General features: G+C 29.9%; 2 protein-coding genes across 2 annotated transcripts in view; one reads left to right on the plus strand and one right to left on the minus strand.

The window, feature by feature from the left end:
- Nucleotides 1-10,185, plus strand: part of LOC129216477 (prolyl 3-hydroxylase 2-like) — a 29,957-nt gene extending 19,772 nt beyond the window's left edge. The window contains exons 9-11 of the mRNA XM_054850692.1: nucleotides 4,715-4,829; nucleotides 5,188-5,260; nucleotides 5,584-10,185. Coding sequence (XP_054706667.1) covers nucleotides 4,715-4,829; nucleotides 5,188-5,260; nucleotides 5,584-5,877 — 482 coding nt within the window. The 3' untranslated portion in view covers nucleotides 5,878-10,185. The remainder of the gene's footprint in view (nucleotides 1-4,714; nucleotides 4,830-5,187; nucleotides 5,261-5,583) is intronic.
- A 4,745-nt stretch (nucleotides 10,186-14,930) lies between these two features.
- Nucleotides 14,931-20,459, minus strand: part of LOC129215987 (N-terminal kinase-like protein) — a 41,463-nt gene continuing 35,934 nt past the window's right edge. Inside the window, exons 17-19 of the mRNA XM_054850115.1 lie at nucleotides 19,031-19,150; nucleotides 17,422-17,566; nucleotides 14,931-16,083 (exon numbers count right to left, since the gene is read on the minus strand). Of these exons, the coding sequence (XP_054706090.1) occupies nucleotides 15,944-16,083; nucleotides 17,422-17,566; nucleotides 19,031-19,150 (405 nt within the window). The 3' untranslated portion in view covers nucleotides 14,931-15,943. The remainder of the gene's footprint in view (nucleotides 16,084-17,421; nucleotides 17,567-19,030; nucleotides 19,151-20,459) is intronic.

Genomic DNA, 20,459 nt, shown 5'->3' on the forward strand with positions numbered 1-20,459 from the left:
ATTTACTTTGTATTATTTCGTTTTACCTCTCCGGATTAATGGCGTCTCCACTCACGGTGTTACTATATGTGAGATGTAATCAAGTTTGTTGAGTAGCATCTGGCCTTAAGCATTGCGAAAATAATTTCAATTGATTCTATGTTTGCAAAACTCACTGTGTTAAGACGTATTAGCTCAAGGTAGAAATGGATTGCGTCACATCATTACGTACCGTACCTGTAACCATATAAATAAGCCGCCAATCAATCAATCAAGGATGTTCTGATTCTGATGTTGTTCTGGTTGTTTTCAGTTTGGGAGCCCAGCTCTATTTTCCCCATGCAGTGCCGTGGAATTGTTTTTCAGAGCTTAGATTAGCTTCTATACTTTTTATTAGTGTTGTAAAAGGCACAATTTTTGAACATTCAAAACGTTAACTGAGCAAATTTACCATCAAAAAAAATTTTTTTTTTAATTTATTTCCATAGTGTTTCAAAAAAATTAAGGGTATAAATCTCAAACTGAATAATTTTTTGATAATATTTTCCACAAATTACAGAAGTAAAGACGTGTTATTTATTTTGAAAACAATTTTAGAAAAAAAGTAAATTGGAAGTTTGATGTATGTCCAAAAGTTACGATCTGGACAATGCTATTATGTGAGAACTAAGTATACGATTTATATGTTTGAAAGGGGTATTTTTGAATCCTCAAAATCAATTTTTAATTATTTTAAAATGTTTTCATATGCTTTTATGCAGTATCTTTGAAGCAAAATCATTTTTCTTAAACGTACATGTGAGATGTAAAAATTGCGTTACGATCTAGACGCCAATAATTCTGTCTATTTATTCATTATTATAAATCATCTACTGTCTTATAACCTTAATAAAAAGGTTCTTATAATGTTAATTTCTATAATCCATTAGTATTTTGCATAATTAATACTTTATGCATTGAACATTTACATGAATAACAATAGAAACACAAGTTTGCGATCGTAACGAACGCATTTAAGTAAACAAAACGGAGGCAGCTCAGAACTCTGCAACATTTCAAACATGGTTATATGTTATTCAACTAATATTTTGGATAAAATGTTTTCTAATTACAACAATAAATCAACAGCTAAACTGCAATTATTTAATAAATAGTTCCTCAATGTTCTAATATTTAGGTATTACTCTTCTTTACACAAAAATCTCCAAGCAAACCCCGATTGGGGACAACTCACAGCGTACAATAAGCAAAGAGCAAAGGGTTACCAGTGGGGATTTCCCGTTTTTGCCAATTGCATCAGTTATAGCAACTTTATCACCTGCACTGGCAAAATAGATGGGTTTTATTTTCGCATTCTACGAAACCATAACAAAATTTTATTATTTAAAGACCAAAGTACTTCATTAATCCTCTCCATATTTAATTGCAGCATTTAAAAATAAATAAAATTTTCATTGGAAAAGTTCAAAAATTGTGAAATTTACATTATGATGATGTCCAAAATAGGTTACCTACTGGACAACTATGTCCAAAATTTGTTACCTACGGACCCATCATTAAACTGCTATTTAATAATTTTTATAAATACCTGCTGTCTTTTTATGTTTATATATGATGTTCTAGGTATACATACTATGCAATAAAAACAAAATTGGCGTCAAATTTGAAAAATTTAAAAATTGCTCAGAATTAACTTTTTTGCTCCCACCTTTTGAAAACTACCCAATAATATTTATGGAACTTTCGTATTAATGGTAGACAATCATGGAATGATGGTGACTGGAGCATCTATATTCTGTCGATATGTATATTGCTTGTCACTTGTAATGATGTTGTCTGCTGCTTATGGGATACTTGATCTACTAGATCTTATCAAGCCTACCGCCTATGTGTCTTGAAAGTTAATGTGCCTGTTAATTGTTAACTGGATGTCATTTGATGTTGAATGATACTGCTGCTCATCTGAGGGCCCTGATGATTCTTCTCGGACGTTTTACATAAGGTCAGTTGGGGTAAGTGCGGTCTTGGGGCAAGTGCGGCTTAGGTTGATAATCAGACACCGGGAATTTCTGCAAGGGCTGCTGCTATCTAGGTAGCTTGGTAAACGTTATTACTTTGCACTGCGTGCGTTAGATCGCGCTACTTGAATGGTAACTCTATTCCCTCTCTCGTTTCCTAACTTTTGTCATTCCCACTACAGTGCCATGTTGTTATGGTTCGAGAAATCATCGTTTCTTCTGTTGTTATTCTCACTTTTTCGTGCTTCCAAAACGTAAGTACAACTATTTCATGTCTACTTTTCGTATTTTTAAAGCTGAGATTCATTATTTTTTACTTTAAAATCAATTAATTTTAGGGCTGCACATGCCCCAGAAAGTTATACGACTGGGAAAGTGCGGCCCGAAAAAAAGGGGCAAGTGCAGCCTCGCATTTTTTGGGGCTGCACTTTCCCATTAATCTGGCAATGTTCTTTTATGACAGATATAATTTGCTTGCAACGATTTAATGAAGCAATGTAATTAATTTTTAAACCCTGTATCATTGTCTAACTAACAATAAGTGTCACTAGTCTATATTGCTCCAATTTTTTTTAATATTTTTAGTAAAAATAGTGCGGAATTACAAAAGAATTACGTCAAAAGCTGGCTCCTGCCGTCGGAAAGAACTTTCTGCTGCTTTAGAAGCGATACGTTCAGGCACCCTAACCTGTAAAGGTGCGAGCCGGCATTTCAAAATATCGCGGGCAACATTACAGGATCATCTGAAAGGTCGGCGTGGAGTGAAGTCCACAACGATGGGCCGGCCACCTGCAATATCTGTTGCAATAGAACACATGATTGCCGTCAATCTGAGGCACTGGCGTTCGCGAGATCCAAGACGACGACATTGTTTCAATCCTTCCAAATCCCTCTTCAGATCGTAGAGGAAATTTGATATTCTAAGTAACGTTTTCAGAATCTAATATAAATTAAATTGTTAATTATTATACTAAGTGTACTTATACAAAAAAATATGTTCAAGTTCGCCAAAGACATGTTACCTTTTGTCAGTTGTATAGTTACCTTTTGTATTATTAAGTTAATATTTTATTTAAGTTCGTTGATATTCAAGTTTTAAAGATTATTCCTTGATATGCAAGTTTTGTTTTTGTTTTTTTAAGCTTATTAGCATAATATAAGTTATCTTTCATGTTCCTTATTTAATCTGAAATAAAATCTTCATAATTTTGTTTAATAATCCATTGTTTCTTGAACGTTCTTCATTTTACATTGACAGGTTTTGTTAGGAAAAATGTAATTACTTCCCAATGAATAGGTGAAAATAAAAATAAAAAAATCGTTTTTTATTAGGACAAAATACTTTATTGATTGCACTTGCCCCTTATTTTCTCAAACGATTTTTAAAAAAAATTCAGATAGGTGATGCTCTTGCCCCACTTTTATTGAGAAAGTGTGGCCCTAGAGCACAATAGTTTTTAAAAAAAATTTCATTTTTTTAACTGCAATGATTTTAACAGGCTCATGTCTTGGGAAACACACTAAAACAGGTAACATACAAAATAAAAATTAAAAAATTTGTATCAAGTCTTGTAATGTCTAGACCTTAATGAAGTCGAACAATTTAAGGGCTGCACTTCCCCCAACTCACCTTATGTATTATGTTTTATCAATCTCCAAGGTGACGTCAGGACCAGGAGATCAGGGAAAAGTCGTAATTTTATCAATCAATAAAAATTAGGAAATGTTAGGAAATTTTAAAAACGTAATATATATATATATATATATATATATATATATATATATATATAATGATCAAAATTGATGTAAAATATTCTACATTTAAACAGCGCAATGTTGCAGCTAAAGTAGTTAAATGTATTGAAAATATAGTAAAATGTGTAGTTTCACATACACGGGTAGCACAGAAATAAGTGTATGTAACAACGAAGATAAACAACAATAACAACAACAAAAATGAACATGGAACGTTAAAAAATAAACTAGGAACATTGAAAACAAGAATTGATGAAATCATGGGTATTAAACTGCTGCTACGTTTACGAAGAGCTGGAGCAGCTGGCATATTAAATATTCTGCAAGGTTTCTGTGCGGGTCAGTATCATTGATATCATCATAATGATACTGACCCGCACAGAAACCTTGCAGAATATTTAATATGCCAGCTGCTCCAGCTCTTCGTAAACGTAGCAGCAGTTTAATACCCATGATTTCATCAATTCTTGTTTTCAATGTTCCTAGTTTATTTTTTAACGTTCCATGTTCATTTTTGTTGTTGTTGTTGTTGTTTATCTTCGTTGTTACATACACTTATTTCTGTGCTACCCGTGTATGTGAAACTACACATTTTACTATATATATATATATATATATATATATATATATATATATATATATATATATATATATATCAAGGAAAATTGTTAGATTGAAATGAAAAAAAAAACCCCAAGAATAATACATTTTCAACCAAGCTCGAAAATATTGAGTCAAATAGTCTCAACACCGTGCACTAAACAGAGAAACATGCTTTTATTACTAAAATGGAGTAATCGACAAATGTTACCTTTTTAAAAGTTTGTTGTGAAAACAGTTTAAAAGATGAATATAAAAATTTTACCTTTACCAGAGATACAAATAAGTTCTGATGTGCTTCTAATACTGTCTTTCTCGATGCGTTTAATGTGCCATAAATCTCTTTTAATGTACTGTTTCAGATTCAACAAGTTCTCGTCAAGATCTCAGTCACCCGATTCATGCAGATAACTGCATACTAAAATCCACTGGAGAGTGCCTTAAAGAAAAGCCTGCTTATACTTGGAGAGATTATAGGTTTGTATTTTACAGTATAGAATTTTCGCCATGTATTCATAAGATGCCCTGAAGTTCTTCAGTTTTCTTAGCTATATAAACCAGTAATAGGCACAATTACTGTATTTTTATACTAGCTAGAACTTAAATAGCAGTTTTACATCCATCAGTTACACGCATAAAAGTTTTTTTCTTTTCGGTAATGCTTCAATTTTGACCTGAATTGTATTTTAGTCATTGTGTTTCAATTTGTGTCTTAATATCTTGTAAATAATGTAGTATCTCTATTTTAATTAGATTACTAATTTTTGGAGGAAGAAAATCTAAAATAAATAAAAAAATTCTTTATAGTAATCATATGTATTTTTTAAATCTTTAGCTCTATTGTTTATTTAAACGAAGATTTTGAAGGTGGAGAATTTATATTTGCAAAAAATAAGAACAAGATACAGGTGAGGAGTATCTTTTTTTTATATCTACTAATTTATTAGATAATAGGTACATGATTTACATTTTTTATGATACACTTAGTATAATTTCCAGAAATGTGTACCATTGAACTGTAGATAATCTAATTTAATTTTTGGTAAAAAATTTAAGTTGTAATTGTCAGTTAAATGTTATTTGATCTGTCACTGCCTAATTTTATTTTGCTATGATGTTTCCTATGACTTTTTTTTTTTTTTTTCATTTAATAAATATACAATGTATATTTTTTTTAATTGTGTTAAATAAATAATTGTTTTAACTAATTTAAAATTTATTTATTTTAAAGGCTAGTATCAAACCAAAATGTGGTCATATGGTTGCGTTTTCTGCTGGCAAAGAAAATCTTCATGGGGTTAAAGCAGTTAAGAAGGGTCGCAGATGTGCTCTTGCCATGTGGTATACCCTGAATTCCTTCTATCGGGAGAGAGAAAGAGATTTTGCTGAAACAGTGCTCCATGGTTTGTGGAATAAAAGACAACTTGCTAATCGTGTCACAAAATCTGATTATGTTAAATCGGCTTTGCACAAATTTGTTGAAAACACTAAGCAAGAGCATTTACATGTTCATTCAGAATTGTAAAGATTAAGTTGAAAATATCTAACAATTATTGAGTCAATTTTGTTTTTAACTGCTTCAAAGCTTGTTTTTAACCTACTTTTTCATTTGTAAAAAGAAAAAGCATGAAAGAGGGCTTAATGTTATCTCTATATATATAAAGGTGACTGTGTTTCTTTGTTTGTAACCAGTGGCCAGAAGCCCCCATAGCACCTACAGCTCTGAAACTTGGCACAAAAATCGACCATACCTCGGGGGTCTGCACCTCAAAGCCCAAATTCTTAATTTCTAATTAGTTTTTTCTTAATTAAATGTTTTATGTGATTTTTAGCCCTTTTTTTGTGTAATTCATCCCAGACCCTTAACCAATCGCGCCAGGAAAATATTTTTTGTACTATAGGAAATTTAATTTTAAATATGACAACCAAAAAAATTTTGAAGCTTGACCAATTTTTACATTTTTATGAATTTTTGAAAAACCTTTATTTTGTGTTTTTTCCCGGGTTCAACTTTTTTCTAAACCCATCCCCCAAAAAGTATTAGGTATTTCTTTCTGAAAATTTAGTATGTAGTAGTAAAAACATGTCTCCCTCTTCAGAAAAAAAGTTTTCAAAAATATGCTATAACTTTTTTTAAAAAAAATTTTTTACGAAATTTATACAAAAACCTTTATTTTTTGCTTTTTCCTGGGTTAAATTCTTTCTAAACCCATCCTACAAAATGTATTAGAGATTTCTTTCTGAAAATTTAGTATGCAGTAGACAAGACATTTCACCTTCTTCAGAAAAAACAATTTTTCAAAAATATGCGATAGCTTTTTTTTTACAATTTTTTAAAATTCAAAATGACACATTTTATCTTCTACGTCTGTTCCGAGTAGGGGGGAAATGTTTCTTCATTCTGTGACGTTATGCCTAGATTGAAGGTTTTGCTGTGTCGTGTTTTTTTTTTTGCATCGGCTTACTTGGCAATTAACAGTGGAGTTGCAGATTATTATTTGTTTTTCGCAAAATATTTTAAATTGCAAAGGATTGCATTTAGGTTTTTAAAGGGTGTTCACGCATTTTAGTTAAAAAGTATGATTACTGGTTATTTGACATCAGACGGGGGGGGAGGGGGGTATTCTGGAGTTTTGTTTTCCTTTTTTCAAACGATAGCTTTTCAATAGTTAAATTTTTCATACGGGGTACGGGATTTCCTTTTTGTCCTAGATGTACTGTATTTTTCAATTGCTTTGTTTTTCTGCTGGGGAGTTGAATTATTTTTCATACGGGATACGGGATTTCCTTTTTGTCCTAGATGTACCGTGCTTTTTAATCACAATTGCTTATCGGCCAGAGTTTGATTCGCGGTTAATTGGATGAGTTACTGCAGCGCGGTCACTTCCGCCGGACGTTTCGCTGTATCTATTTTACGTTACATATCTGCATACTTAATTTAATTAAAATAGTGAGGTGTTTCTTTTTCTTTTTTGTGCTATTTAATTAAACGAATAAAGCACAGTTTTTTTAATGATCTTTGCAATTTTGGCATAAAAAGGTGAATGACACAAAACGCAACTGGAAATAGGTATAGAAAATACGAAAAAGATAGATATAGATTAATTAATACCGCTGCCAAATTTATTTAAACAGCCACCGCAGGTGGCAAACTTGGCAAAAAAACAAGGGGGCAAGGGCATCGCCATGCTAGTTTTAAATATCGCTAAGAAATGCCGAAAATAAAATTAAGTAATTCAATATACGTTGAAAAAAATAAATAAATTTGAAAATAGATTTCTGAGATGAAGAATGCATGTGAGGAAATGTTTCCCCTCCTCTTACTACCAATTGAAGGAACAGTGTGATTCGAACAAAACATTTTTAGTTTATAAGATTCTGATTAGGACAGTGGGCTAGATTTTCTCCATGTGCAACTTTATTTGGACCTACAACCTCTATTTTGCTATGTGACAATCATAAAGGCTTTGTGCTAAAAAGTAAAGAATTGCCAGCAAAAAGGAAACCTTCTTTCTGTGTTTTTATGAGAGAGATAGAGGAAGATTGTGTCATTATAAATATTGCTACTCAAAAAAAGTTAATTGGTTTAGATCTTGGTCCTGGACAAGCTTTGTGTTTATTAAACCTATCAAGAATTAAATAAAATTAATGAATACTTTTAATAAAATTTAGTTGAGGTATACTTTAAAAATTTAAAAACCAAATACTAAAATTTAAAAATAAAATATATTTAAAAAAAAAAAAAAACAGAAAACAGATTTTAAAAAAGATAAATAATTTTCAATAAAAGTATGAGCAGAAAAAATAGCAAGCTGTTAAGAATAAAATAAGGTCAAGCAAAGCTAAGTGGCCCTTTGTTTTTTTTGCTCTTGATTGTATGTTAGTTTTGATTTTTGTTCGATCCTGACTTTAGACCATCACTTTGAAAGGCAGTGTAAATATCTAGCCCCAAGTGTTGCACTATTGTGGCATAAAAGTATTTACTTTTTGCATTTTATGAAGATGATTCATGATCCTAACACTTGTTGGACATGTATAATGAATTTTCTCTTTTTTGAAAAGACTAATTGTGCAACAAATTTGCAAGTGCCTTGTGTAAAATGTCAAATCATTAACTGCAATGAAACTCTTCGTAACATGAATACTTCTTTCACACTTTTAATGTGATAAGATTTCACTTTTCTAAATAATGCATTTTAAATGCGGCATTCTTAATTTTCACATAATATTTGCTATATCTCGATCATGTTTTACTTTTTCATACTAAATTTTTATCTAAAAAACATCAATCATCTTGTCAACATGTTTTTAACATTTCAGGAAAAAAAAAGATCTATTTACAGCCAAAAATGTAATTTTATTTGTGCCAACAACAGCTTTTGTCGTGCCAAACAACACTAAAATCTAAGCATATGCAGTCTAAGATTTTTTTTATTTTCATCAAATGAAAGCAATAAGTTACTTCAGCGGAAACTAGTCTTTTTCATTAGTTTTTGAATTTGTTTTTCCATCTCTACCATTTTGTAGCTTTCAAAGCTTCTGTCATTTTATGTGCATGTTTAAAATAAATATAAAACCACATAAAATTTGCTTAGTTTATAAAAAGAAAAAAAATCATATAAAATGCTCCATTCTCTATGATTTTGATTAAAAAAAAAAACTTTTCTATTTCTCCTTAAAGAGTTTATATAGTTTTGAATCAAGATTAGTAATTTGTACAGTTCAATCACGTTATAACAAATACCGATACAGCAAAATAAATTTTTAGTCTGGATTTAATTGGCATTACATTGCTTGAATTACAATGAAATTCCTATTACTGTGAATAAAATTTGCGGCCCCTTGAAGTTTGTTGTGAAAAGATTCATGTCATTGTATTGATTTTTTTTTTTTTTTTTGCTTCATCAACTTTTTTTGAATGGCATGAAATCATACTTTTAAAGAGTTAAAAAGAACAAATTTTGTTCAAAATTTCCCCTTTTCATAAGGAGAAATTCTACTTAGATCTTTAGAGCATTTCTAACTTATACTTTAAAAGTCTTTCATTTATTCTCAGTTTGTTTATTGTCATGTGTTTTAGGTTGTGCTACTTTATTATGTACATATATAGATTGTTTGAGTTTATATTTTAGTTTATTGCCATAAGAAACTTCAAATGACAGCTACAAAAGTACTGTTGTATTTTGTTTAATTGTAAGCCGTTAAACACAATATAAGGAATTTTATTATACATTGTTATGTGCCATGAGTTCCTCTGTTGAGTAAAAGCCAAAACTTTTAAAAGTAATTTTAACATTATCTAAAGGCTGAATTTTTTAAATGTACAAAATAATTATCTTTCTTTTACATGATTTAATTTATACAGCTTTCTAAAAGAATATTATGAGAGTATAAAATAAAAGAATTGCAAAAATTGAGTCTAAGCAAAATATTTTTAGTTGATTTTATTGAAAAACACTCTGAAAAAAAAAGCTGTTTTTTCCTTTTGTGATCTAGTCAAACTTTCAGTTATGAGAAGTAATTACTGATGAACTTTGTGACCTCATTTTTTTTTCTTTTTTAAATTGTAAATCAAATACTTGCAGTATATTATAATCTTGATATGCGCCAGGTAGTATGCAGTGGTTCTTTAAATAAAAAGAACAAAAATTGTTTGATTCAATAATTTTTCAATCAGTTTTAAAAAGTATTATGAGAGTATTATCTCTTAAAATACTCGAATTGTTCGCAATATGTACTTTTATTGTTTCTAACGAATGTGAAGACTAGTCCAAGAATAAAAATACTTTTAATCATAAATCTGTTTAACAGAGCAATTGATACAGATAAATGAAACCAATAAAATATTTTTTAAAAAGTAATGTGTTGTTTCTATGTGCATTAATACTGTTACAAATTCGGTAAGTAATAATTATTTTTGTGATTAATTTGTTGTAATCGGGCTAAATTTGGCATTTATTCCATTATTTTTCTTCTAAAATTATCTTAGTAACATAACCTGTAAATAGTTTCTTGTAATGAATATACAACCCCTTTACATTCGAATGCAGTATATGGTCCCTCCATTTTGGAACGATAAAATTTGCGAATGGAACAAAAAGAAAAGATGAGAAATTGGTAGAACAAGGTAGGATTTTCTGAAAATTTCATTGGCATTTGAATGAGTTAGTTTTGCTTGTGAATCATATCAGCAGTGTGCTGGAGAGCATTTATTTAGCTCTGTGTGTATTAGTCTTTGCTTTGTTTTTTTGCATATTTTGAAGTAAATACGTGTGTGACCGTTGAGTTCAGGGTATTAATTGATATTTGACCTTTAAAGAAAGTTTGAAGTTGCATCAAAACTGTAACAATACCAATTTTGTTGGTGTTACTTCAAAAAAAGTGATGAGACGCTTCTAACTTATCTTAAGTTTCTGAAAATGTTTTAAATTTTTTAATCTTTAAAAGTGGTTTTGAATGTTGCTCATTTTCCCCTCGTATAAACATGAAAACATCAAATTTTGCCAATTTTTCATATAGTCATTGAAAACTCCCTAGTAAGATGCTACCATTTTGTTTGTAGTAGTGAGATGGGCATAAACCAGAAATTAATAGAAAAGTACTTAAGTGTATTCAATTCTTCAGTTATTCAACTCTCTTGATCTATTTCAAATTTTTATTAATATGGTGAATTATTACGTATGTTGCAGTTCAATTCCTTGAAAAAATAATTTTCCATACCTTCAAAAATATTATATATTTTTTACAGTATTTGAAAAAAGAAAAAAAAAAATCTTATATAGATAAAATACCTGAAACTTACAAATTTGTTTCATTTATTTAAAAAAATGGATTAACTTTTTTTTCTTTTTGAAAAATTCAAGTTTTCTTTTTTGTCTATTATCAATTTTCATGCCTGTGTTGCGGGCATTTTTAAATACATACAGGGGTCGAAGTGGTCCTATATAGCCTATATTTTCAAAAAAGTATGAAAATTGTCCTATATTTCCTATATTTTTGTAAAACATCCCATATTTCCTATATTCCTGTTTTTTTTATCCAATTTATTTCTTTAAAACAACAGTAAATAAACTATCTGACTTCGGATTTTTCGTCGAAAGTACACATATGCAAACGAATTTCAAATTAAAAAACGCAACTCACTAAATCCTGCAACAGGCATCTTCTCTCATTGGCTACAGCAATATGACTTCACTGTAGTGGGTGGAGTTTCGAGAACGAATTCTAAAGTTGGTTTTAGAATTTTGCGTTTGGCAACAGGAGTTTGTTTTGTTTTCCAGCGTGGGTTTTTTTGGTTTTTGTTTTCGTGAGTATATTTTTGTGTTCAGTGCGTTTTCTGATCGGGATGTTCTAATAGTCTTTTTGCAATCTTTTCTTTCTGTTGAATTTTATAGAACAAAATATTTGTATATTTGTGCTACAAAGCATTGGTTATTTCCTGTTAGTTCTCAACACAAAGACTTTTTATTTATTTATATAAGCTATGTTTGTGACACGTCTATCCCTGCAAAAATTGTGAGTTGCTGTGTTAATCATCAATAAATTTAACTTTTTTTTTTTGTCTACAAAGTACACTTTTTCAAAAATTATTCTTTCAACTCCAGGAAAGTCATTTCAGGTGTAAGTTATAATTTTGTTTGAGGGTTTTTTTTTTTAAACAAAATCATTGATAAGAATAAATAAATAATATGTATGTATTATTTCTTTTTTCATAACGAAACTATTCATATAATGTGTCCTATATTTGTCCTATATTTTTTGTGGAAAATGTCCTATATGTGACAAGTCGATCACTTCTATCCCTGTACATAAAAAGAGCATTTTAAGTTCAATCATTTGTCTCAAGAAAATTCTTCGTGTGAAGAAAAGTTAAGCGTTGTAAAATGGAATGACAGAGCTAGACCATGTGGTTGATACTAGAGGTGCGACATCGATGGCAAAGCATCGATGTTAGAAATGAAAACATCAATGGTATTGAAACATCGACCAAAAAACATGGATCTTTTTATCAATGTATAGCATACATTTTTGAATATACTACACTAATTTAAGCAATACAAAAGATTACGTCCCCGACGAATATATTGAAAATACTGAACCTCAAACCATGAATATAATTTAATAAGAATAATTTCTCAACATCTTGGTATTACAGTAGGACAAAAATTGATAATAAATCAAGCACCGATTAATACAAACTAGTTATAGTAATAAGGAAATATTTTCAAACTGAATGAAACTAAAACTAAATTTATATCAAAAAAGAACATAAGAAAAAATGTATCATAGCACTTACCCTCAGTTGAATGATGAGAAAAAATTGTGCTAATTGTTTTAAAAATACAAAATTAATTCTAAAAGTTATTATTAAGAGCAAGAAATATATGTCGTACAGTTCGTTAATAATTAAACACAAATTGTAAGTGATAGAGGGTCGACTTGTTGGGGGAACTCGATAAGTAACCACGAATATTGGTGTTGACAGTTTGGAGAAAAAGAAATTTGTTTACTTAGCCCCCAGAAGAGCGTTTCTCTTTTCGCAGGCTATCCCACCAGTCAGAGAAACATCTCTTTCCGATGGAACAGAAGTTGCCATCACTCTCAAATACTTTAAAGCAACTTTTACCAGCTCTGAATTTTTAAAGTTATAATTTTCACCATAGTAACGAATACAATTTTCCTATAGTTTAATAACTGGAGCCTTGAAATAGACTGCAAGTTCTGGCACCAGACTACCAATGTCAGGTTTTTCCAATAGCTTTGACCTCTTCCTCATTCTCTAGTTAATCTTCTACTATCTAGTAGTGGTCATTCCAAAAGGCATCCTCTACACAGAAAAATTGATCTTATAAAATGGGTGCAAAAAAAAAAAAAAAAGATTTTTTTTGGCAACTCCATAAGTAAACTTAATTACCTAGCGAGAAAATTGGAGCAAATTTTCTGATAATTGTTGATTAAAATGCAAAAATATCAACGTCGAAACAAAGACATCGATGGTCCAAAAACATCAAAAGTGAAACATAGATGTTTTAACAAAAACATCGACATCGCACCCTAGTTGATACCCAGGGGCGGCAAATAGGGGGAGCGAGAGGGGGCGGTTGCACCCCCAAATTTTTCGCTAAGAATAATAAAAAAAATGGCTAAATTCAATTTAGATAACTTAGAAAATTATTTGCTTGCATTTTAAGAACAGGAAAAACAGATGGAGAATAATTGTTAGCCTTAACTAAAGAAGTAATCTCTTCATATGGGTTAAATATTTCAAAATTGTGTACTCTGTGCTATGATGGTGAATCTTCTATGAGATGCCCGTACAGTGTTTAGACTGCGCAATTGTTACGCGTAAACTCCATGTCATTTTACATAAAATTTTATGCTCATATTATGACTTAATGTTAAGCTAAAAAGTGTTCATTGATTCCTTGTACTAGAAACATATTTTAGCCACTCGATTTAGCAACATTATATGCTTTCTTAGAAACTCTTTGTAAAGATATGCTCTTTATGAAAAACATCCCACATCAAAAAATACTTTCACATCAACAAATATATCATGAGGCTCTTTACTTGACAATCTCTGAGTGACACACGATGGTATTCAAAAGTTAAATCTATAAAAACCCCGTGGAAGAATTACTGGAAAGTGACCTTTTCAATCATAGAAAATCTGATGTCATTTTAATATGTATGACTTTGTTTGAATTTTTGTTTACTTTATTTATACTGCGGAGCGTTTTTTGAACAATGCCACACTCTATCATAAAAATTTCAATCCGCTAACCTTAATTCTTTTATTGATAATTGATTTCACACTAATGCACGCTTGAGCCCTTGAACAAAGTGTAAAACTTTGTGACATAACTTTCCATAACAGTTTTTACTGTATGCCAATGTAGAAGAGGTAACAAAATCACATGAAGTTTTAGTCAAAATATTAAATCACTATTTTGAATAAAATGATCAATTCAGTTTCTCAAGAAATTGAGACAGGATTTGATGAGATATATTTATCATTAATCTGTCCAATATTATGTAGATCGGTTATATAAAGCGAAAAAGAAAATATTACACTTATAAATAAAATGTATAGCACGAAGGAAGAGGAATTGTTTTGTGAATTGCGACTATACTTTTTAATGACGCTAAATGAATACTAGCCCAATTTAAAAAGTTTTCTTGGTTACTTTAAAGAGCGGAATTTGAAAGAAATGTGTTTTTTAATATAACTTTCTTGTTTCATTGTTTTTTGACTATTTCAATCAGGTCAGTCATTTTATAGTAGATAACTTTTGTGTCTCAACTTCAATATTGCTTTATTGTTCTTAACATTAAAACCATTTTATTATCACTTCTTGTTAACCAATATGTATTTTATACCGTACTAAGGAAATTCATGTTCAAAAAACTCGACCCCCCAAACGAAATGCTGAAATGCCGCCCCTGTTGATACCATTAATTCACCATTAAAATCAAACAACACAAACTCTAAGTTAAAAATATATCATAAATCCAAGGAAATTCGAGTTTTGATAGGGGTAATAATTTGATTTGGGTTGATAAGTTTATACCCGACTAGCATGTTAACATATAAGACTTTATGCATAGTGAGAATGATAACCTCATTTATTTCATATAAGTACCACAGAAAGCAACACCAAATGGTACAAACTATGATTTTATTTATTATTAAAATATATTTCATGTGAAACATTTGCAAGTTTTTTTTTTTTTTTTTTTTTTTTGCATTGTCAAAATCAATTATAAAATTTATCCATTTGCTGTAACTTTTATTATCTGATCAGAAATTTTAATTTATAAAAAAAGCAAGTTAATAAAAAGGTCATTATGAATTTTGTGGGAGGGGGAACTATTTAACAATGAGTGTTCAAGAACTATATGAATAGAAAATGGTCTACTTTAATTCATTACGGGCAAATGCAATGTGTTTACTGTACAAAAATATATTATGCAAAACACAAAACTTGTTAAGCATATTAAAAAGAACTTAATGAAAGATTTTATTTTGCTTCCCTTTATTTTAAACTAAAGGATGATAATATTTAATGCAATAAGTACTTGCTATATTTGCATGACAAATATACAAAATAATATTCCTTGTTTTGCATTTATATGTCTTTAAAACTTTAATTTTACAACTATATCATACTGTCCTCTTTTTAAAAAAAGTCTAAAATCTGGTACAATCTTAAATCTTTACTTGCCTACAATTTTTATTAATTTATTTTATGCTTGTATAATGTTTTATAAAACTGTCATAATTTTTATTTTTACTACTATTCCATGTGCATTTCTTTCACACAAATGAAAAGTTCACAAGCAGAGTCTTTCATTTATGTATATCTAAAACTATTATAATTTATTGCATAACAGACTCTTAGAAAAAATTCATATACAGAAGATCAATTGTATTCATTTTTTAAATGAAACTGAGTTCTAGTTTTTTGAAAAGGAAGTATTTTCATACTGATATAAAATTAATTTTATTACATAAAATATGACTTAGATAAAATTATTTTAATACAAAACATCATATTCATGATCACATCCATTACTGAATTATAAATATTTCAGGAAATTTTTTGCGCTCCCAGTTTTCTCGGTCGTGCTTGCTGCTGTTCTTTCTGTCGTTGTCGCCTCTTTTCCTCACGTGCTAAGCGATTCTGTTCTTGTCTTTGTCGGTGAGATTCAATCTTCGAAGATGTACTCTCTAAAAGTCAGACAATTTTTTTAAAATAAAATAATAATAATAATAAATGAACAATAGCGAGATTCAATAAGTTTCCACACATTGTTTAATTTTTAAAAATGCAATCATTATTCTGTAATTCATCATTACAAATGTAACTGATAATTCAGTTTGAGCTTGAGCACAGGAAAAGAACATAGAATTCATAAATTCAATTGACTTAATGTACAATTTGCATGCATAACCATAAAAATTGTTTTGAAATGTTTTTTATTTATGTAAAACACATGTGATGGAGGAATCAATAGAGGGAAAATCATTTTTTAACAAATAAGATCCAAAATTGCAGATCTTTATCCCCTTAAAAACATGCACAGCAAATTTTGTATAATACATTTGCTATAATTCCAAACCTATCATTGCTAATTGATAATTAGAGATATTATCCTAAATACAGTAGCCCTCCTTTTTAAAGGGTGATGTCAGTCACTTTAATATGCATATACAGTTGGCTCTCTGTTTAACGATGCTCTATTTAACGACTTTCTCTATTTAATGACGGCTTTTCACGGTCCCAGATGGTCCACTATAGTGTTAAAAGCATTCTATTTAAGGACGCTTTTTTGTGGTCCCTTGAAAGTCGTTAAACAGAGAGCCATGTTACAAATGTGTGTTAGCCTTTAAATTTAGCAGTCAGGTTGAAATGAACCAAACACGTGCATCAATTTTTTTTTCCCCTCCTCATTCAGATTGACTCATCTTAAGTGGCAGCTAGCCAATTCCCTGGCATACATTGCCAAACACAAAATATGAAATAAATAAATATATCTTGAAAATTCTGGGACTTGTACAATACAGAACATAAAAACAGTCTGGGATCAGTTCGATGAAAACAAGGATTTCTGGAGACCAGAATGTAAAAATCAGCGATAAAAGATTTCATAAATGTCCAGGAAAATACAAAAAAATGTGATGATTAAAAAAAGTCAAAATACTTGAACATTCATATTGAAATAAAATAGGGTGTGGAAAAGATTTTTTTTTTTTTTTCAATCATTTATTTTTGTTTGGAAAAAAGAAATTCTTGAAACTAGCTGCTCTGTTTTGAAGCTGAAAAACAAAATTTTATTACTACTAATTTTTTTTAAAAAACAACTTGATAATGAATATTTTCTGTCTCAGATTTCACAAGAATCTGTATATTTAATTAGAATGAATTACATTTCTTGCGGTGATAATAAAATAATTTGCAACTATTTAGTTTAAAGAGGAAAAAATTTTTTCTATAATCATTATTGCTTTAATTTCACTATCAATTTTTTTTTTCAATGTATGAAAACAATTTGGAGAAAGCATTACCTTCTTTAGGATCTTCCCAAGTCTCCCAACTTTCCAGTGAGTCCCAGTCTTTAACAACTTCTTTTTGCACTTCAAGCTTTTTCTCAGACGGTTGAAATGGATCTTCATCTTCAGTTGGGAAAAAACTCTTTAATTTTTCAGTATTCTGTTAAAAATACAGAATGTGTTACAAAAGTTAAAACCAAATCAAATAAAATAAAAAAATTAAAAATGAAAGTTCATAACCACACTAATGCAGAGCCTAACACCTTCATTTTCCCTAGCTTGCATAGAATATGTGCTTGCATACAACAATGTAGCAATTCTTTTTCTTTTATAACCTGGTGTGTAAAGGTAACACATAATAGATGAGAATTTGAATATAATCAGAATTTGAAAGACAAAATATTTTAAATTTTTTTGTTTTAAAACTGGAATTGTAAAATATTACTTATGAATTCTAAGATTTTAACAATAAATATAACTCTTAAATTCAATTTGTTTTCTTGTGTACTTTTAACGTTTTTTTGTTTCAATTATTTTGATGAAGGTTAGATGCATCAACATTTCTATTCAATAGTCAACTTGGTCTAATAGTCAACTAAATGGTCAAAATGCATGAAATTATGATGTGTGCATAGTGCGAGCATCTAGCTGAGCAAATAGATCATAATAAAGTTATAAAAATAAACCTGGTTACTGTTTTATCTCCAAGTATTTATTCAAATTCCTAGACAGAAGAATGGATATTATATTAGAAGTAGACTGAGCTAAGCTTCTGGATTGGTAAATCTCTCAATTAGTACCTAAATGTCAACACAAAAGAGGGAGGTACTTTCTTACTTATTTTAATACTTCATATTTTTTCATAAGATTTTAGCTAAAATAATAAAAGACTAACATTTCATTTATTAGTTCAAATTAGAGCAGTGTAGGAAAAGTAACTAACTCAAATTTAAATATGATACAAGTGTGAAAACATTTACATTAGGCTTTAGTAAAACATAGAGTAGAACCTTCAAAGTTGACCACTTTCTATATATTGACAGACTTCCTAAGTAAACCAAAATTTCATAGATTGAACGTTTATAATATGTTTCCAATGGATAAACTTCTAAATATTGACCACCTCTGTAAGTTCTATGTTGACCACAGAAAAATGTATGAGCTATTGCTCAAAATACTAATTTACTCTTTATTTGACCACCTATCCTATTTTGCTTTTTTTTTCTATTTGAAAAATCTCTCTACATATTCAGTTGCTTAGAACTTTTTACCTATTTATTCCTCATCTCCTTTGTCCAAAAATGGCAAATTAATAAGAAGATTGCTAGATTTTAAACTGAGTTGCTGTTTTTTGTTGATTTTACATGATGACCACCTCTATATGTTGACCTCAGTTCCTTGTTGCTTACATTTCCTTAAGGGCTCAACTTACAGAGGTTTTACTGAGTCCCCCCCCCCCTCCTTGGTTTGTATGATGTTAATAATAAAAGTAAAAGGAAAATATAAGCTGAGATTTTTATTAAAGCCTCAAAATTATGGCAAAAACAATCCATACTTTTTGCCATAACATTACTAGTTTTGTACAAGCAAAAAACACTTCAATACTAGTTTCAATTAAGTCAACCTTAGCAAACGCCTTATCCGTCTCAAAGCTTTCCCATGCGTCTTCCCAGTCGTTTGTATCCTCTTTTTGTTCATCAAAGTCTGCTGAAGATGAATTCATTTCAGTTTCTTCAAGACAATTCTATTACAAAAAATTTAAAACAAATTTATCATACTTTAATTAATAAAACATAACTAGCATAGAAATAATAAAATTTACACTAAACATTCAATGATTTTAATGATATTAACATAAGAATATGTTGGTTTTTTATCAGCTATGACATTTCCATCCAGGATAAAACAGCAGTTATAAAAGTACTTTGTCCTGAGGAAAGACTGCGAATTTCAAGATTATCAATCCTTGGCCATTTGATCTGAGACCTTCTCGGGAATTACTGGTGATAATTTTATGGCTATCTAAGATTCCGGAGGCTTAACTAAATTGAAATCTTGACTTCTGACAACAAAATGGGTTTGGGTATACAGTCGAGTCCCGACTTACGCGAGGGATGCATTCCAAGACACCTCGCGTAAGTCGGAATTTCGCGTTGTGGAACAAGGTATGTTTAGTCATTTTTTATAAGCATTTCCAATTGTTTCAGATCTTTGTAAACACCCCTCATATTGTTTCAAACTATTTATTAACTATTTATTGCAGTATCTTTTACAAAGAACCGACTTTTTCTGTATTTTAGAAAAAGCGTTATTATTTGACATAAAATTCTGTAATTTAGCACAAAATCAATGACTAATGGGGAAGAGAAACCTAAAATAAAGCAGTATGGTACTTACAGTATGTACACTACAGCATTATTATAGCATTTAACAATATAGATATAGTAAATATATTTATAATTTAAAAAATGAAGATGGTTTATGCAGTGCGATCAGAATGCTATCAGAATGTATTTTATCAACGTTCATATGTAAAATGAAAAAAAAAAGTTAAGAATCGGAGTGGTTATTTGTATTAACTAAAGCAAAGCGTTGTTTAAACTAATACAGTGGGTGAACTTCCGCTTTCAGTGATGCTAAAGGGATGAAAGTCCATTGGCAAAACCAATATTTAGTGTCAACGAAGCCCATTCTAACTCTCCGCTGCTCTTTTCCGAAAAATTTCATGTTGCAGGCGAGTAATTTGTGTCCGCACTAAAAAATTCGATACTCATGAAAAACTCGCATTATAGCCATTTCGCGCAAGTCGGATCGCGTTGCAGCGGGATCCGACTGTAAATGTTGTACTACTCCAGATTCAAAAGGTTACATGATAAAGCATAAATGCACAAAAAAAATTTAGAATTTAAAAAATGTGTTCAAAATTTTACTAACAACTATGAGGGAAGATTAAATATGAACCAGATTTATTTGGAAAAAAAATATTGCATCTATCAGATAATAATGCTAATAGCAATAAAATATCCTTTTTTCTGCATAGTTTCCTTCCTTCT

The sequence above is a fragment of the Uloborus diversus genome, chromosome 2 (genome assembly GCF_026930045.1).
Source record: "Uloborus diversus isolate 005 chromosome 2, Udiv.v.3.1, whole genome shotgun sequence".
In the NCBI taxonomy this organism is placed as follows: domain Eukaryota; kingdom Metazoa; phylum Arthropoda; class Arachnida; order Araneae; family Uloboridae; genus Uloborus; species Uloborus diversus.